This window comes from Mobula hypostoma, chromosome 17, assembly GCF_963921235.1.
Source record: "Mobula hypostoma chromosome 17, sMobHyp1.1, whole genome shotgun sequence".
Classification (NCBI taxonomy): domain Eukaryota; kingdom Metazoa; phylum Chordata; class Chondrichthyes; order Myliobatiformes; family Myliobatidae; genus Mobula; species Mobula hypostoma.
This window is the reverse complement of record NC_086113.1, coordinates 39,159,062-39,182,143: the sequence shown is the minus strand read 5'-3', so window position 1 is coordinate 39,182,143 and position 23,082 is coordinate 39,159,062. Positions and strand designations below refer to the sequence as shown.

The 23,082-nt window shown below is 42.2% G+C and overlaps 1 protein-coding gene across 4 annotated transcripts in view; it reads left to right on the top strand.

Annotated features, from left to right (window-relative positions):
- The window catches only part of LOC134357941 (tubulin polymerization-promoting protein), a 48,333-nt gene that overhangs the window by 9,998 nt on the left and 15,253 nt on the right, over positions 1-23,082 (top strand). For all 4 annotated transcript variants that reach the window (XM_063069735.1, XM_063069737.1, XM_063069736.1 and 1 more), the window contains exon 2: positions 11,703-12,010. In XM_063069735.1, the coding sequence (XP_062925805.1) occupies positions 11,703-12,010 (308 nt within the window). The remainder of the gene's footprint in view (positions 1-11,702; positions 12,011-23,082) is intronic.

Genomic DNA, 23,082 nt, shown 5'->3' with positions numbered 1-23,082 from the left:
AATACCAAGCCCATCCTGGATGAGTGACCCTCAGTAGCAGGCCAACTGTGCCTCTTGACTAACTCAAAACTTAATGACAGAGTGACAGAGCTTCAAGGATTAAAACTTGGCAGCAGTGACTTGTTTGCTTGCCGTCTTTCTTCAAAACTGATGGTCACTTGATCAGATCAAAGAATGAATATAAATGTGAAAGGCCATCAGACTCTCCTAATTCACATTTCTCACTTTTATTTGTAAGTGACTGCTGAAATTTCTAACTGCTTCTCAAGAGCAGTCTTGGAAGATCTATCAAGTTCATTAAATCCATACAATGTGAAAATCAAACAGCTGTGTGCTGTAGTGTCCCAGTGCTTTATGCACAAAGAAAACTGTGGGATGGCGGGATACAGGTGACGGGGTCAAAAGCATGTTGGGAAATTCCTGGTTGCTAAGGCAATGAACTAAACACTGGTGACTGGCATTCCCTCCTTAATAACTAGCCATATTGGCTCAGCTCAGAAACTTGCCTGACTCTGTTTACTAACACTGTAGAGAATTAATTCTCACTACATTTCAATAATCTTTTCCAGAGGGCGATGACAGTATAAACAGAAACATAAGTTAGCCCTCTTCCTAAAGCCCTTAATGCAACTTGTGTCAGTTAACAATTGTTGTATCATTGTAGTGAGTAAAACTGAACTGAAATGAAGATGAAAGCATTTTCATCTGCTCCTGAACTGGATGAGACTCTCACTACTTTATAAGACCATAAGACATAGGAGCAGAAGTAGGCCATTTGGCCCATTGAGTCTACTCTGCCGTTCAATCATGGGCTGATCCAATTCTTCCAGTCATCCCCACTCCCCTGCCTTCTCTCCATATCCTTTGATGCTGTGGCTAATCAAGAACCTATCTATCTCTGCCTTAAATACACCCACGTTTTTAATGCTCTGGCATTTCTGGCATTAAGTTACTGGCATTTTTTAACTTCCACTTATTTTGTGTAATGACGATAGCTTTTCACCCCCAAGAGCCACCTATTGTTAGATGGAACAGTAGACAGTTCTGGAATGAAGTAAGCACGTGTGTTTCCCTGGTGCACAGAATATGTTGCAGCTTGTCTTATACCATCCATACATTGAGAGATTTTATTCCTGGGCAATAAAAAGAACTCGAGATTACATGTAAATCCTTGGGTGCAATTAGTCACTCCTTGAACATGCAGGAAGCTCCCAGTGTGGCCAAGAATTCCCTGATGTCCATGTTAAAGGAGAAGGGTATGGTGCAAATTGTAACACGTTTAACATAGCAGTCTGGCAGTCCAGAGAAAAACAGGTTCACATTTGAAGTGTTCAAATCATGGGTACGTGGATGGAACATGAATTGCATAGGGACAGTGACCTCTGTCATTAAAGCCTCTGAAAACCCTAGCCTGAAAATGTACTTCAGAGCGCTCCCAATATTCATTTTATATTCCTTCAGAATCAGGTTTAATATCACTGGTATATGTTGTGAAATTTGTTAGCTTTGTGGCAGCGGTACAATGCAATACATGACAAAAGAGGGAAAAAAGAGAATTGTGAATTATAGTAAGTATATATGCATTAAATAGTTGAATTAATTAAGTGGTTTAAAAATACGTAATTAAAGAAAAAGTAGTGAGGTAGTGTTGATGGGTTCAATGTCCATTCAGAAACCAGGTCGCTGAGGGGAAGAAGCTGTTCCTGAATCACTGTGTGTACCTTCAGGCTTCTGTACCTCTTTCCTGATGGTAGCAGTGAGAACAAGGCATGTCCTGTGTGGTGGAGGTCCTTAATGATGGACGCTGCCTTCCTGAGGCACCTCTCCTTGAAAAAGGCCTGGATACTACAGAGGCTAGTGCCCATGATGGAGCTGACTAATTTTACAACTTCTTGCAGCTTACTTTGATCTTATGCAGTAGCCCCCCGCCCCCTCCCCTCCCATACCAGATGGTGATGCAGCCAGTTAGAATGCTCTCCATGGTAAATATGAAGAAAATTGAGGGTTTTTTTGTGACAAACCAAAACTCCTCAAAAAATCCTAATCAAATATAATCACTGCCTTGCCTTCTTTATAGCTGCATCGATATGTTAGGTCCAGGTTAGGTCCTAAGAGATAAGACACTCAGGAACTTCAAATTGCTCACTCTCTCCACTTCTGATCCCTCTGAGGACTGGAGTGTGCTTCCTTATCTTATCCTTTCAGAAGTCCACAATCAGTCCTTGGGTCTTCCTGAATGTATATCCCAAGATATGATATATTTTGCTCACTGTATGCACCGAGGCTGTGCTGAGACCTGGCAGCCAGGGTTGCTAGACAATGCCTTGAAGCTACACCCAAAAGTGGATACATTGTAATAATCTGCGGGCCACTAGCTTGAGGAAGCGCATGGAGACACAGGCACAGCAAAGAAGTCAGTTAGTGGCTCAATTAAAGAATCAAAATAATCAATTTGTACTCTTCAAGAAATGTTTTACAAAAAAAATGAAACTAATGAATGTTTTCCACTTTCTGCTTTCTCAATGGGCTTTTGCTTTCTGTATTCTAGATTCTCCAACTAGTAAGAAATGACCTGTGGCTAACTATAATGTCAGATCTATTTTTTTTTCCTACCATTCTGCTACCAGGAAACCCATCCTTTCATTTATCGCCTGTTGGGGGGGTGGTGGGAACGGTGTGTGTACTATTGGTCCATGACTAAAGATTGCTCTTTATAGGGAACAGATCATGAGACTAGATAACTGTGTAACAGTTAATTGAATAAAATGTAAGGGAATGGCAGATCAGACGAAGGAGCTGATTATTGACTTTGGGAGGAGGAAACTGGAGGTCTGTGAGCTCGTCCTTATCAGGGAATCAGAGGTGGAGAGGGTCAGCAACTTTAAATTCCTTGGTGTTAACATTTCAGAAGATCTGTCCTGGCCCGGAACTTGAGTGCAATTATGAAGAAAGCACGGCAACGCCTCTACTTCCTTAGGAGTTTGTGAAGATTCGGCATGACATCTCAAACTTTGACAAATTTCTATAGATGTGTGGTGGAGAATATATTGACTGGCTGCATCACAGCCTGGTGTGGAAACACTAATGCCCTTGAACTGACAATCCTACAAAACATAGTGGATACGGCCTGGTCTATTACAGCTAAAGGCCTCCTCACTGTTGAGCACATCTGCACTGTAGTGGGAAAGTGGCATCTATCACTGGGGGTCCCCACCATTCGGGCTACGTTCTCTTCTCGCTATTGCCATCAAGAAAAGCAGTACAGGAGCCTCAGGACCCTCACCACTGGGTTTAGGAACAGTCATTACTCTCAACCATCAGGGTCTTGAGCCCTCAGCTTCACTCGCCCCATCACTGACTGTTCCCACAACCTATGGATTCACTTTCAAAGACCCTTCATCTCATGTTCTCTATTTATTTGCTATTGCTATTTCTTTGTGTCTTCTGCACATTGATTGTTTGTCTGTCCTGATGGTGGCAGTCTTTCATCCATTCTCCAAGTTCAAGTACATTTATTATCAAAGTATGTTTACAGAATACAGCTCTGAGATTAATCTTCCCGCAGGCAGCCACGAAACAAGGAAACACCATGGAATCTGTTCAAGAAACCATCAAACACCAAAAGAAAACATTAATAAAAATAACAAATTGCGCAACAGTGAAAAGCACGAGAACAGCACATAAAATATCAAACATCAAACCAGTACTATGCATTTAGTTCAGTTCAGTGCCACGCCCCAAATCAATGCAGGCTTCTTTGCCGAAGCGCCCCAGTCTGCATCGGTCGCCCTGATCAAGCTGCTCAAAAACAGCCAAAAAAAAAACAATCCAGGAACAAAAGCAACATGAACCTCAAAAGTTCCCCAAAATGAGTCCACAGCCTCACCGATCAATCTTGGCAATGTGGTGAGACTCCTGCACTTTAATCTAACAGCAAGTAGCGAGAGGATGAGGAAAACCGGTCAAATGCAGGCAGTTGGCACCAAGCACCTGCCTGTCCTCCACTCCCATCCTCCTCGATTTCAACCTTGCTTGACGCCTCAATCAGAGAGAAGCAATGGAGTCGGCTGTGGGCTCGTGCCCTTGACATCTCAGTTGGAGAGAAGCAGTGGAATTAATCGTGGGCTTGTGCCAACAAGGAGACACAAGTCAATGTGGTACAGAACCTTGGAAGTGTAAGCACAGCTACAAGTAACGCGACAGGACGTTGCCTCAGTGGTGATGTCCTGTGGGTCCCTTAAGCACGGGGACAGCAATTGAACATCAGCCACAAGAGAGTCCTAGTTATTCCTGCCCCATTGTGTTTCTAGTATTTACTGTGAATGGCCACAAGAAAGTGAATCTTATGGATGTATTTGGTGACGTGTACAGAATGTACTTTGATAAATTTACTTTGAACTTTGATTTTGTTTTCCTTTTGTGTAGGAGGGGAATCCTGGAGAAGGGTTTAATTTAATTAAAAGGGTGGGAGATTTTCCTCTCACACCAAACACAAAATCATGTGAGTTCTTGAAATACTTTTTAAGTGCAATATAAATATTCTTGGATTTCTTTTAATTCAGAGGTAAGCATATTCTTGATATACAGTGGAGGGAATAATTAGTTGGGGTGGGTAAGGATACAGATTTGAGGCTACAGTCAGATCAGCTATGTTCTTAGTGAATAGTAGAGCAGGCTGAAAGGCCCAAATAGCCTGTTCCTGCTCAGGATGCCTGTGTCCATGATTTACATGGGCTGAACAGCCATCTTGGATTAATTGGAGGCTCCAAAAAATTTAAATTAAACTGTTGTGTGAACCAGCCTGGAAATGCAGAAGGCACTCTGTATGATTTTATTTAAAGTTCTTGAATGTTGGTGTTCATCGAGGGTGAAGAATTAAGAAGAAAGCTTGATAGTAGATGTCATTGATGAGGGTTTTGTTGGATTTCCTGTGGTGCAAGCACTTGGAGGCAGTAACTTACGGATGTTATGAGGGGAAAGTGTCTAAATCTCATTGTGTAGTCTGATATAATTGATCTGAAAGTGAGGCAGGTAGCTAACCATGCATTGCTCTCACTTTAAGGAGTAAGAATGTCACTTTATTTTGTGTATCTTCTGTCTGGGTGTAGGTCATTGTGGGTACTCTAGTTTGATTGTGAAGGTAATGGAGGGATTTCTTCATTGAAATGGTTTGATACAACTGAGTGATTCTTCAGCTATTTCAGAGGACAGACGAAAGCCAACCACATTTATATAGCACTGAAATAACTCCTTGGCTTTCTTCCTGGAAGCAAGTTAATGGAACCAGTTGAGTTATGATGTTATAGCAATTAGTGAAACTTGGCTACAGGAGGGGCAGGACTGGCAGCTTAATATTCCAGGGTTCCGATGTTTCAGATGTGATCGAGGCAGAGGAATGAAAGGTGGGGGAGTAGCATTGCTTGTTAGGGAAAATATTACAGCAGTGCTCAGGCAGGACAGATTAGAGGGCTTGTCTACTGAGTCCTTATTGGTGGAGCTGAGAAACAGGAAAGGTATGGCCACATTAGTGGGATTGTATTACAGACCACCCAATAGTCAACGAGAATTGGAAGAGCAAATCTGCAGAGAGATAGCAGGCAACTGCAGGAAACATAAAGTTGTGGTGGTAGGGGATTTTAATTTTCCATACATTGATTGGGACTCCCATACTGTTAGGGGTCTAGATGGTTTAGAGTTTGTAAAATGTGTTCAGGAAAGTTTTCTAAATCAATATATATAGAGGGACCAACTAGAGGGGATGCAATATTGGATCTCCTGTTAGGAAATGAATTAGGGCAAGTGATAGAAGTCTGTGCAGGGGAGCACTTTGGTTCCAGTGATCATAACACCATTAGTTTCAATTTGATCATGGACAAGGATAGATCTGGTTCTAGGGTTGAGGTTCTGAACTGGAAGAAGGCCAAATTTGAAGAAATGAGAAAGGATCTAAAAAGCGTGGATTGGGACAGGTTGTTCTCTGGCAAAGATATGATTGGTAGGTGGGAAGCCTTCAAAGGGGAAATTTTGAGAGTGCAGAGTTTGTATGTTCCTGTCAGGCTTAAAGGCAAATTGAATAGGAATAAGGAACCTTGGTTCTCAAGGGATATTGCAACTCTGATAAAGAAGAAGAGGGAGTTGTATGAAATGTATAGGAAACAGGTGGTAAATCAGGTGCTTGAGGAGTATAAGAAGTGCAAGAAAATACTTAAGAAAGAAATCAGGAGGGCAAAAAGAAGACATGAGGTTGCCTTGGCAGTCAAAGTGAAGGATAATCCAAAGAGCTTTTACAAGTATATTAAGAGCAAAAGGATTGTAAGGGATAAAATTGGTCCTCTTGAAGATCAGAGTGGTCGGCTTTGTGCGGAACCAAAGGAAATGGGGGAGATCTTAAATAGGTTTTTTGCGTCTGTATTTACTAAGGAAGCTGGCATGAAATCTATGGAATTGAGGGAATCAAGTAGTGAGACCATGGAAACTGTACAGATTGAAAAGGAGGAGGTGCTTGCTGTCTTGAGGAAAATTAAAGTGGATAAATCCCCGGGACCTGACAGAGTGTTCCCTCGGACCTTGAAGGAGACTAGTGTTGAAATTGCGGGGACCCTGGCAGAAATATTTAAAATGTTGCTGTCTACGGGTGAAGTGCCGGAGGATTGGAGAGTGGCTCATGTTGTTCAGTTGTTTAAAAAAGGATCGAAAAGTAATCCGGGAAATTATAGGCCGGTGAGTTTAACGTCAGTAGTAGGTAAATTATTGGTGGGAGTACTAAGAGACAGAATCTACAAGCATTTGGATAGACAGGGGCTTATTAGGGAGAGTCAACATGGCTCTGTGCGTGGTAGGTCATGTTTGACCAATCTGTTGGAGTTTTTCGAGGAGGTTACCAGGAAAGTGGATGAAGGAAAGGCAGTGGATATTGTCTACATGGACTTCAGTAAGGCCTTTGACAAGGTCCCGCATGGGAGGTTAATTAGGAAAATTCAGTCGCTAGGTATACATGGAGAGGTGGTAAATTGGATTAGACATTGGCTCGATGGAAGAAGCCAGAGAGTGGTGGTAGAGAATTGCTTCTCTGAGTGGAGGCCTATGACTAGTGGTGTGCCACAGGGATCAGTGCTGGGTCCATTGTTATTTGTCATCTATATCAATGATCTGGATGATAATGTGGTAAATTGGATCAGCAAGTTTGCTGATGATACAAAGACTGGAGGTGTAGTAGACAGTGAGGAAGGTTTTCAGAGCCTGCAGAGGGACTTGGACCAGCTGGAAAAATGGGCTGAAAAATGGCAGATGGAGTTTAATACCGACAAGTGTGAGGTATTGCACGTTGGAAGGACAAACCAAGGTAGAACATACAGGGTTAATGGTAAGGCACTGAGGAGTGCAGTGGAACAGAGGGATCTGGGAATACAGATACAAAATTCCCTAAAAGTGTCGTCACAGGTAGATAGGGTCCTAAAGAGAGCTTTTGGTACATTGGCCTTTATTAATCGAAGTATTGAGTATAAGAGCTGGAATGTTATGATGAGGTTGTATAAGGCATTGGTGAGGCCGAATCTGGAGTATTGTGTTCAGTTTTGGTCACCAAATTACAGGAAGGATATAAATAAGGTTGAAAGAGTGCAGAGAAGGTTTACAAGGATGTTGCTGGGACTTGAGAAACTCAGTTACAGAGAAAGGTTGAATAGGTTAGGACTTTATTCCCTGGAGCGTAGAAGAATGAGGGGAGATTTGATAGAGGTATATAAAATTATGATGGGTATAGATAGAGTGAATGCAAGCAGGCTTTTTCCACTGAGGCAAGGGGAGAAAAAAACCAGAGGACATGGGTTAAGGGTGAGGGGGGATAAGTTTAAAGGGAACATTGGGGGGGGGCTTCTTCACACAAAAAGTGGTGGGAGTATGGAATGAGCTGCCAGACGAGGTGGTAAATGCGGGTTCTTTTTTTAATATTTAAGAATAAATTGGACAGATACATGGATGGGAGGTGTATGGAGGGATATGGTCCGTGTGCAGGTCAGTGGGACTAGGCAGAAAATGGTTTGGCACAGCCAAGAAGGGCCAAAGGGCCTGTTTCTGTGCTGTAGTTTCTATGGTTCTATGGAACCAGTTGAGTTTTGTGACTATCCAACGCTTTCACGGTCAGCACACATAAAATGCTGGGAGAACTCAGCAGGCCAGGCAGCATCTATAGAAAAGAGTAAACAGTTGACGTTTTGGGCCGAGAACCTTCTTCAGGACTAGGAGGGAAAAGAGGCTGGCTGGAAAGTGAAGCCAGGTTGGTAGGAAAGGTCAAGGGCTGGAGAAGAAGGAACTTGCTAGGAGAGGAGAGTAGACCATAGGGGAAGGGGGAGGGGATCCAGGCAAGTGAGAAGAAATAAAAGGTCAGAGTGGAGAATAGAGGAAGGGGGGGGATTTTTTTCATCAGAAGGAGAAATCGATACTCTTACCATCAGGTTGATGAGTACCCAGACGTAATATAAGATGTTGCTCCTCCACTCTGAAGATGGCCTCATCTTGACACGAGGAGGCCGTGGATTGATCTGTTGGATTGGGAATTAATATTTCTGGCTACAGGGAAGTCCCACTTGTGGCGGCAGATGGTGTGGAGGTGTTCGACAAAGCGGCCCCCCGATTTATGATGGTTTCTCCAAGGTAGAGGAGTACACATCAGGAGCACCAGGCACAACAGATGACTCCAGCAGATTTGCAGGTGGAGTGTTGCTTCACCTGGAATGACTATCTGGGGCCTTGACTGGAGGTGAGGGAGGAGGTGTATGGGCAGGTGTAGCAGTTAGGCTGCAGGCAGAGATGAGTAGTTAGTCATAGTCGTAGTCATTCTTTTTAGTAACAAGTTTTATCAAGTCAAGTTTGTCATATATAAATACATAGTACAGGTACAATGAAAGGTTTACTTGTAGCAATGTCACAGGTACATCAATTTAGACAACACACCAAGCATTAATTATATGAGGGGTGATTAATAAGTTCATGGCCTAAGGTAGAAGGAGTCAATTTTAGAAAACCTACCACATTTATTTTTCAACATAGTCCCCTCCTACATTTACACACTAAGTCCAGCGGTCGTGGAGCATACGGATCCCTTCTTTGTAGAAGTCAGCGTCTTGGACCTCCAGAAAGCTGTCCACAGCAAGGGTGATTGATAAGTTCGTGGCCTAAGGTAGAAGGCGATGACTTACACAGCTCTCGTTACATATCATCGTCTGGTACAGCAATTCAAATGTACAGGAAAGTAAGAAGCTGCAGAGGGTAGTGATCTCTGCTCAGTACATCACGGGCACACCCCTTCCCTCCATTACCTGAGGCCCTGCCTCAAGTAGGCAATATTTATCATCAAAGATCACTACCATCTGGGTCACATCGTCTTCTTGCAGCTACCGTAAGGCAGGGGATGCAGAACGCTGAAGTCCCACGCTACCAGGTTCAAGCACAGCTAATTGCCTTTAACCATTTTGTTCTTGAATAAACCTGCACAACCCTAATCACTAGAGTTTAGCAAGATTATGAGCACATTGGTCACTTTGCACTAAAATGTACATTTCCATGCTCTGATTGTGCTTTTTCTTGTAACCGTTGTGCATAGTTACCGTTTAATTTGTGTTTTTCTTGTGAATACTGCTCAGATAATGCTATGTGCCTGTGATACTCCTGCAAGTAAATATTTTACTCTTCCTGTGCATACATGTACTTGTTCAGATGACAGTAAACATGACTGACTGTAACCAAATTAATTACTCATTTATGTCATTGCTATTTGTGGGATTTTGCTTTGTTCAAACTGACCCTGCAGTCGTGATAATTTTTCATGCGTACTTGGTTGTAATATGCTTGCAACTTTCCAGATAATGAAATTCACTACATAATATACAAGTCCTGTTAAAACCTGTAGTAAGTGCTGGATTCTGTGTTAAAGAGAGAGTGTAACTGCGATGACACTGTGTAGGTCTGTTTGCATGGATCCTATTGGCCATGAAAAGCAGCAGTCATCAGCATTTTTAGCTTCATTAGCCTGAGGACTTTACTGGAACTGATCTGCACTTGTCCTTTATGAACCGGATCGTTACTTGCAAGTTTACTTGTTACTCTCCTTGCCAATGATTTACCCTGAAACTCTTGCAGTTCAGGGTGTGAATTTAAAATCAGTTGCAAATTAACAGGTTATTACTGCAAAGTGAATTTGTTTTTTTTACAATATCAAATGTATTAAGTCTGTTACAGACCACCGAGTCAAATTCTATATGATTACAATAACCTTCCTTTAATTTCATGCATTGTTAAACTGCAAAGCTTTATCAGCATTAGCATGATCAGACAATGCATTGCAAATCTTGTTAACAGATCTTTTATTTAAACGCAAACAACAGGAATTCTGCTTTTACAAAACTTTTAAATTAGTATAGACATAACAAATACCGTAATCCACCGGTAGCTTCAGCAATGTTTGTTTATCTGGCTTGTTAGCTTCTGATATTGTAGGTCTAACGTCTGACTTTCCAACTGATCTGCACAATGGCAGTGTATGATTACTCTGCACCAGCAAGTCTAGGACTAAGGAATAAAAGGCAGAGAATGCACAGCTGAGTCATGGCAGGTTAGGTTGCATCTCTGGAGAGAGAAAAAGTTAACTTTTCAGATTAACAAAACTTCATCAGAAAGTTCAATTTAATATGTCCAGGAACCCTCTTCAACAATGTAGCAATTCCCTCGCTTTAAAAATTCTATCAGACTTCCAGCATCTGCAGTTGCTTACACTTCGCAGTCACAGGCCAGGAGATCGCAGAAAAGCAAGTAGATTGTTCTAAATGAGCAGATGATCTGATTATTTTGGTCAAGAGATCACTATTGACCAAGGGAATATTAATAATCTTATTCTGGATACTAACTCCACCCTGATGCAAACTATACTTAAAGTCTCTCACATTGAAACTTTGTTTCATACGAAATATATTACCACAAAAGACAGTGGATAAGTTAGAGTTGATTATGCAGAATTCTAATTAGGAAAGAAAGCCAAGGCGTTTGAAAATAATGTTCAATGCAATGTATTATCGTCTTCACGCACTGAGAGCAGTAAGCGTAAAGGAGGGGGGCTGGTGGTTCTGGTAAATAACAGATGGTGCAGTCCTGGGCATATTACGATCAAGGAACGTGCCTGTAGCCCGGATATTGAACTTTTTTGCTGTTGGACTCCGGCCATATTATTTGCCAAGGGAAATCTCGCATGCAATTGTGGTTGTTGTGTACATCCCTCCCTCTGCCAACCCGATGTCAGCATGTAACATCATTTACACCGTCATAGCCAGATTACAAACCCAGCACCCGAGTGCCCTCATTACCATCTTGGGTGACTTCAACCAGGTTACCATGGCTAGAACACTGCCCAACTTCACGCAGTATGTGAGCTGTACAACCAGAGGGGAGAGGACTCTGGATTTGATGTAAGCTAACGTTAAGGATGCATACAGTTCCTCTCCCCTCCCTCCACTGGGAAGGTCAGATCACAACCTGGTGCATCTAAAACCCTGCTACGTGCCTCTGGTGAAGAGTTTATTTCAACCAATTTCCCCTGGGATCAATAAAGTATGACTATGTATTAATGCCATAAATGTAGCAGGTGACTATTTTGTTTTGTAATGCTCTTTGCTCAAGTATCTAATATTTATCCTTTTTCTCCCCCCCACCAGGGCTGGGAAAATATGGCTGAATGTAAAACCAAATCAGTAAGAGGAGCAGCTAAGCATAACCGGGCGAAGGAGAAAGAAACTAAATGCCATATGTCTGATTCGAATGGCACCAATGGAGGAGCTGCTGCAATGGAAGAACTCAGTGCCCTCGAAGAGGCCTTTAGGAGATTTGCTGTCCATGGAGACACGCGTGCCACGGGCAAAGATATGAACGGCAAAAATTGGTCAAAATTATGTAAAGACTGCAACATCATAGACAAGAAGAACGTGACAACCACGGATGTTGACATTGTGTTTTCTAAAGTCAAGTATGTTCTTCACATGCTGTCCAAACTCTCACCTGAAGAAGTTTCTTAGTTAAGCAAAGCACTTTAAAAGTTACAGTATTTTTAGTGCAACTTGGAGATGGATTCTATCTTGAGATCTGTTCAATTTACAATTATTCTTTTTATTTTGGCCATGGGGAAATTTGCTGTACCATTTACACCAGGGTTTATTGTACACTCTTAATAGTCCTTGTGGTCAGCTAGAAGCTGCACAGTCATTCTGGTGAAGATGCTTTACAGAGTGGTCATGTCAGGAACTTGGGTTAGTGTGTGTCTTGGAGGGGAGTCTGCAGGTGCTGGTGATCCCAAATTCTTGCTGATGTTATCCTTTGGGAGCTGCTTTGAGATTAGCCACTGTGTATTTTGTAGGTGATACTGCGGCCGTAACCACAGTGTATCAGTACTGGTGAGAATATTGTGCAAGGTGATGGTTGGTCAATTGATACAATTGACTGCTTGGTCTGGATCTTCACGAGTTGAAGAGGTGTATTGACCCAGGTTTTTACATGGCAGAAATGCAGAGTTAGGTCAAGCACTGCAGAATATCTGGCCTTTGATCTGCTGTTGCAGCCAGTGTATGTATAGGAATGGTCCGGTTAAATTTCTGCTTGGGGTGACGCTGATAAGTTGATTCTGGGGCTTTTGAAAATGTCGAGAAGCTGATTAGACCATCCTCACTTGTTGGAGATGGTCATTCCTTTGAACATCTCAGTTGAAGTCTGAAGTGTTTCTGGGTGTTTCTGCATGTGTGTATGTACTGCTGCATTATCTTAGCAGTTGTAAATCAACCTAAGCACTATGAAATCATTGGCATGCATCCTCAGTGAATATATGTTGGTGGAAATGTTGTTGAGAAAGTGGGTGGAAAATGGCAGGGATTTGTTCTAAGATGATTGGCTGAAACAACAATAACTTATCTTTTTTATGCTGAATTTTAATCCATTGTACATCGGCTACAAGAGCAGATCAATGGCCGGGTATTCTGCAGCGCTTTAATCCAGCCAATAGAAAGTTGTACCCTAATCTCGCTTTAATATTTTTTTAATAGCTTTATCATACTGCATTTGGTTAAGGTGCTTCCATAGTAATGGGAAGGTGATTTCTTGTCTATGTTTGACCAGATGCCTCAGGATTTTGTGGTAGACAGGATTGGCTTTGAGTCTATCACATTGGTAAACACTAAAGCCAGAGCATAAATGAGTGCAAGTTTTCATCCCAGATGGGCCTTGGGGTTTTACTCCACTACGGTTAGTCAGCTCTTCATTCCAAGTTCACTTCACTCTCATATTAATTTGCAAAAAATCTGTTTTATTCAATTTCAACAACACTTACTCAATTTCATCTGTTGTCGGCTACGTCAGTAAGTGTGTAGATGACGTTGGTACCTCAAGAACGGTCATCTCACAGCCCAACCAGAAGCCCTGGTGGCACGTAGGGGAGCACTCCCTATTAAAAGCCTGGGATGCTGCCTTCAGGTCTAGTGACAGAACAGCTCCCAGAGCAACCAGAAGAAACCTCATCTTGGGCATCAAGAGGGTGAAGGCCACCTATAAGCAAAAAAAAAAGACTGAGGATCACCTTTCGAACAATGATTCGCAGTGTATGTGGCTGGACATCAAGGGCATTGCGGACTACGCAAGGAAAATCAGCGTTAACCGCACGAGTGACTCCTCCCTGACACACTAAACAACTTTGTTCACGCATCCAGGCATGCAACACCACACCGGCTTTGAAAGCTACCCCCTCCCAGGTGAGCAGCCATTATCTGTAACAGCAGCAGAGCTGAGAAGGACTCCCGTAAGGTGGCCAGACAGCATTCCAGGCCAAGTACTCGGGAGTGTGCACACCAGCGCACTGAAGTCTTCACGGGCATCTTGAACACATCACTCATCCAGGCTGCTGTCCCCACATGCTTCAAATTGGCCACCATCAACCCCGTACCAAAGAACTCTTCAGAATTAAACGACTACTGCCAATGGCACTGACACCAATCATCATGAAGTGCTTTGAATGGCTGATAACAGGACATTCCTGTCACATTGGACACTCACCAATGTGCTTACCTGTAGAGCTGCTCTACAGCAGATGCCATAGCATCTGTCATGTGCGTGGCCCTGACACATCTAGAAAATAAGGACACTTGCGTCAGAATGCTGCTTCTGCATTTTGTTTGGCATTTAGCATTACTGTCCCGCAGGCCTCGGTGAGCAAACTGCTACTCCTTGGTCTAAATACACCACCGTGCAACGGGCTGTTGGACTTCCTCACGAACAGACCTCTGGTGGTCAGGGTGCACAGCTGCTCCTCCCTCCCCATCTTCAACACGGGTGCCTCCCAGGGCAGTGTGTGAGCCCATTGCCGTATAGACACCGCTCGCACATCCAGACACCTGAGCAGTCACATCGTCAAGTTTGCCGATGACATGGCAGTGGTGTGACCCCTCACCAACAACGATGAGATGGTCGACGGAGAGGTGAGAGAGCTCGAGGCCGGTGACAAGCAAATAACCTTCTCCTTAATGTCGGCAAGACAGAAGAGACGATTATCAACCTCAAGAGAGCTTGTACCTCTTACACGTCCCTTTACCTCGGCAGCACACAGTGGAAACTGCATGCGGATTCAAACTCCTGGGAGTGTACATTGCACACAACTTCTCATGGCCCCAGAACATATCCTACACAGTCAAAAAAGCTCACCAATGCTTCTACTTTCTGAAGGGAGCTGGACTTTGCACGTCCAGGTTCATGTCATTCTACCGATAGGATGCTCTCTACAGCACAACAAACTGCATCACTAGTTGGTACAGAAACTGCACCGAGGTGGGCAGGAAGACTCCACAATGGGTAGTCAAAACTGCCAATGCATCACTGGCACCAGCCTGCTTGCCATCAAGGCTATACAGTAAGATACTGAAAAAGACCAGTAACATCATGAAGGGTCCTACCCATCTTGCTCGTGGACTGTTTGTCCCAATCCCATTAGGGAGGAGGCTACGTACCATCCATGGCAGGATCACCAGACTCACAGTTACTGTCGCCAAGTAGTAAGGGTGATCAACACCTCTACACATTAACTCCACCGTTGCTTTATTATTTCCTGTCAGTCACCTTTATTGCCGTACAATTAGTCTATATGTATATAAGCTATCTTGTGTATTTATGTTTATTGCTTTTTATTATTGTGTTCTTTTGTGATTTTTGTGCTACATCAGATGTGGCGTAACTATTATTTCTTTCTTCTTTACACTTGATATTAAGCAGTCTTGAATCTTGAACTTAATGTCTATCCTTAGTTTTCTCAAGCAGAATTCATCAAACCCTACTGCATCTGGTGATACTTTGGACTAATTATCTTTCAGGAAAAACCTATTCTCTCCTGACCCAGTCTGAACCTTCAAGCGTGTACATCTAAACCCACACCAAAGTGACCTTAACTAGTCCCTGAAACTACTCAGTTGGATTTTACCAGTTCATCAAGGCAGCCATTAATTTCGCAACCATGTTGGGTCAGAAAAGGGATGATTGATAAGAGTCATCCTCACTAATGACAACCATGTCCAGTAATTGAATTTGTCACTTGTGGCCTTTCGGCTGAATTACAGCAGACTGATGTCAACTGCAGGGACATCAGTGAGAAATGTTAAATTGCCCTCCTGCTGTCGCTGTTTTTTTCCCAGTGTTTTAACGGGGTTGACTAGTTTTACTGTTACCTCTTGATCAGCTGTTTTGCTCACTTGGATTTCTTTAATTTCATTGTTTTTATCAGTAGTTTATTTTTCATCTGAGAGCATTTGAACCCAGAATTGGAGGAGAAAGTAGCGGTTAAAAATAAAATGCTGCAGATGCTGAACTTTGGAGCTAAAATCACAAAAAATCGTAACTAAAATCACAGGCAGAGTCTCTGGCAAAAGAAGCAAAGTTAACATGTCAGGTTGAGGAACTTTCCTCTGGACTGGAAGGAGAGAACAGCACATCATGGGGACTATACCAAACACTATGCTAAAAAGATGTAATTCTCTTCTACCTTCTCATGATCCATATTCCTCCATTCCCTGCGTATCTTGTGTGTCTATCTGGAAGCCTATCACATCATGGTCCTACTTCTTCTTCTGGTATCCTGTTCCAGGCACCCAGCACTGTCTGTGCAAAGACAAAACCTGCCCTGCACATCCCCTTTAAATTTTATCCCTCCCACTTTAAATGCTTGTCCTTTCAAGTTTGTCCTTTCCACCCTGGGGAACAAGATATAGCAGCTTTCGGTGAGCTGGGGAGCAGTGTGATTGGTGGTGGTAGGTGGAAGGAGCGGGGTAAGGAAAGAAAAATGGGGAAAAAGATTGCAGTTGTGTGGAAGTTATCACTGATTAAATGACAACACGCGGCAAAATTAAAGAAGCAAAAAATCGGTCCAAGGATGGTGTGAGTGGCAACAACAGAACCATTACCAATCTGAGAAAATGCAAACGTGGTTATAATCTATAGTTATCGCTACAGAGTCTGGAAGATGAACTTCTGTTCATTTTGATTAGTCTATTATAGAGGATGGGGACAGAGCACAAGGAATGGGATAGATAACATTGTGCATCAGTCTCAAATATGAAAGCAAATAATTCTAGTGTCCATGGTAAATCTAGGATGGTAGAATGAATCCATTTGTTCCACTTCATTCCACTTGTTTTACTTAGTGGAATAGCCAAAGATTATTAATGATTTGTTGCTTTATACTAAAAAATATCTTAGAATTCTAACACGAGGAATTCTGCAGGTGCTGGAAATTCAAGCAACACACATCAAAGTTGCTGGTGAACGCAGCAGGCCAGGCAGCATCTCTAGAAAGAGGTACAGTTGACTTTTCGGGGCGGGACCCTTCGTCAGGACTAACTGAAAGAAGAGCTAGTAAGAGATTTGAAAGGGGGAGGGGGAGATCCAAAATGATAGGAGAAGATAGGAGGGGGAGGGGGAGATCCAAAATGATAGGAGAAGATAGGAGGGGGAGGGATGGAGCCAAGAGCTGGACAGTTGATTGGCAAAAGGGATACGAGAGGATCATGGGACAGGAGGCCCAGGGAGAAAGAAAAGGGGGAGGGTGGGAAAAAACCCAGAGGATGGGCAAGGGGTATAGTGAGAGGGACAGAGGGAGAAAAAGGAGAGAGAGTAAAAGAATGTGTATATATAATTAAATAACAGATGGGGTACGAGGGGAGGTGGGGCATTAGCGGAAGTTAGAGAAGTCAATGTTCATGCCATCAGGGGGAGGAGCTACACTCAGGTTGGAGGAACAACACGTTAAATTCCGTCTGGGTAGCTTCCAACCTGACGGCATGAACATTGACTTCTCTAACTTCCGCTATTGCCCCACCTCCCCCTCGTACCCCATCCGTTAATTAATTATATACACACATTCTTTATCTCTCTCTCCTTTTTCTCCCTCTGTCCCTCTCACTATACCCCTTGCCCATCCTCTGGGTTTTTTCCCACCCTCCCCCTTTTCTTTCTCCCTGGGCCTCCTGTCCCATGATCCTCTCATATCCCTTTTGCCAATCACCTGTCCAGCTCTTGGCTCCATCCCTCCCCCTCCTGTCTTCTCCTATCATTTTGAATCTCCCCGTCCCCCTCCTACTTTCAAATCTCTTACTCGCTCTTCCTTCAGTTAGTCCTGACTAAGGGTCTCGGCCCGAAATGTCGACTGCTCCTCTTCTTAGAGATGCTGCCTAGCCTGCTGCGTTCACCAACAACTTTGATGCATGGTTCTTAGAATTCTAGTTGGGATATTTCCAAATGAGGCTCACAAGGTTATCAGTGAATTGTAATGGTTAAGAATAGTCTACACACTTGACTACATGTCATCTTGAACAAAAGTCTGAGTTTGGTTTAATTCTGAGCTTGCAAAATGTTTCCTGACGCTAGTTATTCGCCTTGGTTTAGATCCAGTCACTTCATTTGTATTGCAAGTTTTTTGTTAAAAGAGGAGTATGAATCTAATTGGGAGCCACCAGTAGCTAGAATTTATAATCACTGCATTAATGTGGTGATACTCCAACCATTTTGGATACTGATACTGAGCCCTAACAACTGCATTACATTATTGGGGTTTGTGTTGAAAAGTATGTTGGCTGCTGTTCTTCCAAATTAGAGGTCAGAAAGTTGTCCATGAACTCTGATAGGGTTAAGAGTCTATCTGAACAGCCCCTTTCTTCGGGCATGTTTTGGAAATTAGCTTCATCAGTTAATCATTAACATTCAGCAAACAAGTTAAAAATAGATTGAGAGATTGAAGGGAATAGCTTTTGGTGGAGCAGGAAATATTGAAAATCAATACACTATCTTGAATCATCAACATAGTTGTGTATTGTAAATTAATCTGTGGTTTAAAGACTATTGAAAGATTCAGATAATAAAACCTTGAAAATAAGGGCTCTTGGTTAGTCCATTTTTAATTCCAAATTTCTTAAACCTGCTGCTAGAAATATGATGTATGTATTCTGCATTTATTTTGATGCCTTGATACACTTAGGGAGCTCCCAAACTTTCCCAAGTTATGACTTCAGTTTTACAATGCATGAGTTAGCATCAGAGTTTAGAGGATAAGGATTTGCTCTTGAAATTGTCTGAAGCTATAAATTTAGGTTGTAGAGTAAACTGTGAGGCAGAAACAAGGAATCTGTAAAGGGACAGGGGTTAAATTAATAAACGAAAAGGTGGAATTTCACTTGGGGAATTAGATTCCATTTGGTAGGGGAAAGTTCTTTTTAAAATGGCAATAAACTTTTAAGTGTTGGTGTTTAGTGTGGTTGTGCCCTTGAATGTAAAACACAGGAAGTTACTATGAGCAATGATGTAGGCAAAGTTATTTTGGCCTTCATTGTGAGGAGCTTGTAGGGCAAATGAAATCTTATTGCAATTGTACAAAGCTTTGAAGTGAATATGCGGAAAATATCATGTGCAGTTTTCTTCTCTGAACCAAAGGATGGTGATGTGCACCATTGTAGCTGGTAAGCAATGTTCAATATGTTAATGCCTGGTTGGGAAACAGAACAAGATGAGAGGTGGTCTTACAGAAACAAAACCTGAGAATGCTTACAATAGTAAACACCACACAGCTCTTTCCCCAGAGAGTCTGGAATGGCGGGGAAGATTGTTGGTGATGGTGGTCATAGGATGAAATAACTTGGTAAGATTATTTAGCTGGGACAGAAAGAAATTTGCTCCATTCTGTATATACTGACTCTTTCACCTCTGATCCTCCAAGGAGGACTGGCTCATGGACCTCTCTTTTCCTTCTCCTGAAGGCAATAATCAGCTCCTTGGTCTTGCTGACACTGTGTAAGAGGTTGTTGTGGCACCATTCAGCCAGATTTTCAATCCTCCTCCTCTATGCTGATCTGTCACTACCTTTGACCAAGGACGGTGGTCTAACCTGCAAACTTGAATATGGCATTAGAGCTGTGCTGAAGCTCATAGTCATTGGTATAAAGTGAGTAGAACAGAGGGGCCATGGAGGAGATGTGCCGATCTGAACTGACTGGAGTCTGAAAGTGAGGAAATCGAGTGAGGATGAGGATCCAAGTGTACAAGGAATTATGGCACACAGAGTTGTGTGTGCTTTTGCTTTTGCTGCTTGTGTTCTTAGGTTTTTAATTCTGATGCTCAGGAAATCTTCAGTTTGGTGTTCTCGTCTTTATTGCTCTCAACTTTTCAACGAAACAAAATGAAAATTGGATTTACATATTCATGAAGGTAGTAGCAGTAATATAAAATTGCTTTAGTTTGAATTTGGAGTGTTTAAATAATTATTCTGATGAAAATTGATTCTAAACATATACAATTAGCTTTGTTGAAACTAGAGAAGCTGTTCAACAATCCTAGTCAATAATGCATTAAAAAAACAGTTCAACAATATTTAACATTGAATTTCATACAATCATCGCAAGCCCCAGGACGTCCCTACAGGAGTTCTGTAGGGTATTTCCTGTGCCATAGGCAGCTGTGTCATCAATGCCGGCCTTCTGTCATGAGATCTGAAGTAGGAATATTTTCTGATTGCGCCATTTTCAGTTCCATTCTCAACTCCTCAGCAACTGAAGCGGGCCATGGCTGCTTTTAACAAAGCCCAAAATGACACTCAGGCATGGCCTCAAAGTGCCAGGTGATGGCTACCTTCAATAAGACGATGCCTTGACCTCATCTTTGATGTTGTCATAGATATCCATGTGTCACCCTTGGCCAGAAACTCCACACAAATTGCGGGTGATTCAGATGTTGGGTAACATCTAGTGCAGGGGTTCTCAACCTCTTTTATCCCATGGACCAATACCATTAAGCAAGGTGTCTGTGGACCCCAGGTTCAGAGCCCCTGCTCTAAATTCACCTGATGCCCCAGGACCTTTCCAGTATTTATATGGTACAAGTATGGAGCATGAGAAAGTGTGCAATTTGTATTAGTAACCAGTCTTGCTACTTGGTGCCCCTTTGGGTCTCTTCTCTAAGAAAAGTGCATAGGAGAGCGTTATGAAGTTGTTCACAAGAATGATTCTAGGAATGAAAGGGTTAATATACGAGGAGTGTTGATGGCTCTGGGCCCATATTCACTGAAGTTTAGAAGAAGGAGGGGAGATCTCATTGAAACCTATTGAATATTGACAGGCCTAGACAAGGGAGAGGTTGTTTCATATAGTGGGGGAGTCTAGGACCAGGGGCCAAAGCCTCAGCACAGAGAAGAGGAGGAATTTCTTTAACCAGAGGGTAGTCAATCTGTGGAATTCATTGCCACAAATGGTTGTGGAGGCCGTCATCGTGCATATTTCAAATGAATGTTGATAGGTTTTCGATTAGTAAAGGTGTCAATGGTTATGGGGAGAAGGCAGGAGACTGGGGTGAAGAGAGATAGGTGACAGGATAGAATAGTGGAGCAGGCTCAATGGGCCGAATGGCCTAATTCTGCTCCTATGTCTTATGGTCTTATATGTCAAAATTTTAAAATTGCAGTGTGAGCTGCTGAAATGGATCTTAAAAATGTTACCTGGAAGTAGCCGAGTATTAATGAGTTTTGAATGTTACTGGCTTTGACGATGTATTACTCTGTAGATTGCTGTAATGACTGGCTCTCATTCAAGAGAATTCTTCTTGCCCACACAGAATAGTAGTTCAGTATGATTTCGACAGGCCAAATGGCCTGTTTCTGTGCTGTAGTTCTGAGACACTAAAGCATGTTCTGTTTTGTTCTGTGTATTATTTTGAGGTGATAAGCAGTGCTGTCTTTATTTAGTTATTTTTAAACTTTTCTTGTTTGTAATTTTTAAGGCTGATTTCTTGGGAAGTATAAACATTGACACTCCCTTTTTGGTAACTCCTGCTGCTGTGAACTGAGGATGGTTCTACTTTAAGAGCTATTACTCTTCAAGTGCCAATTGCTATTATATTTCAGTACTTAAGAAGCTGGAATGTGAGGTTTGTGTTTATAGATAGAAGTAAAGTATGTAAAACCAAAGACCTCATGCTAGAACTTTATAAACTAGTGATTATGCCTTTACTGAAGAAGTGTGGAAAATTCTAGATGTTCTACCTCGGGGAAGATTAGAAGTCTTGGGTATAAAGGAAGCTGGTAAGGCTGAAAATGGTAAAATTAATTTCATGGAGAGAGAAGGTGGAACAGTGTAGTGCTGCAGTTTTTCAGGATCCTGTTGAAATTTTCAAGATGACAGACATTGTGTATTTAATATTTCAGTAATACTTGAATAATGTAAAGATGTAATCAAGAATGCTTAACGTAATTACAGATTGTATGTCAAAATACGTGAATGGCATACATCATTACGCCACCATGTCTTGTGTGTGAGTCTCACGTAAAAACTAAAACCAAACTAAAGAAGATAACACACTACTTCACAGCTCCATGTTTTCTCATTCAATTAATTTTGTGCGTTAGTGTTTCAAAACATGACAACAGGTTTCAATATAGAAAATGCTTTCCTTCTGATGCATTGTTTAATCAGTGAAGGCCAGGAATTCAATGATATGGGACCTGGAAATCCTTTTTTTTTGGTTGGATAACTGTCTGATCTGGAATGTTCTACTGAATAATGTGGTTATTGTAGAAATTTTCAAAGGGAGTTGGACAAGTGTTTGAGGAATGTGAACTCTTGGGGTATTGTATGAGTAGCAGATTGCGAGTGCAATGTCTATCAATCATTTCCGTTTCCCTTTATATCGGCTAACAAAGGTACAGGACGGACAGCACCTTCACATTTCTATAAACATGGCTATTTAGAGTGTGAAACAGTACAACATAGGAATAGGACTGGAGTTCACAATGTCTGTGCTGAACTTGATGCCAAATTAAACTAATCTCTTCTGCCTGCACACGATCTAAATCGCTCTGTTCACTGCATATTCATGTGCTTATCTAACCCCTGAATACCACTTTTGTATGTTCTTCCACCACTATCCCTGGCAGTGTGCTCCAGGCACCTACCACTTAAAAAAAAATGTTCCACTCATTCCCTTTAAATCTCCCACCTCTCACTTTAAAGCTATGACTTTTAGAATTTGATATTTCTACCCTGGGTAAAAGATTCTAGCTGTCTATCTTATTTACGTCTCTCATTTTATAATTATCTGTTGGGTCTTTCTTTCTGTACAAAAATGAGTCTCAGAAGTCGTATATGGTGACATATACACCCTGGCCACTTCATTAGGTGCAGGAGTGGAACCTGGTGTAGTTTTCTGCTGCTTTAGCCTATCCACTTCAAGGTTCAATGTGTTATTTGTTCAGAGATGCTCTTGTAACACATGGTTATTTGGGTTATTGTTGCCTTCCTGTCAGCTTGAACCAGTCTGGCCATTCTCCTTTGACTTCTCATTAACAAGACATTTTCACTCACTGCATGTTTCTTGTTTCTCGCACCATTCTTTGTAAACTCTAGAGACTGTTTTGTGTGAAAATCCCTGGAGATGAGCAGTTTCTGAGATATTCAAACCTGCCCGTCTGGCACCAGCAATCATTCCTTTGTCAAAGTCACTTAGATCACATTTCTTCCACGTTCTGATGTTTGGTCTGAA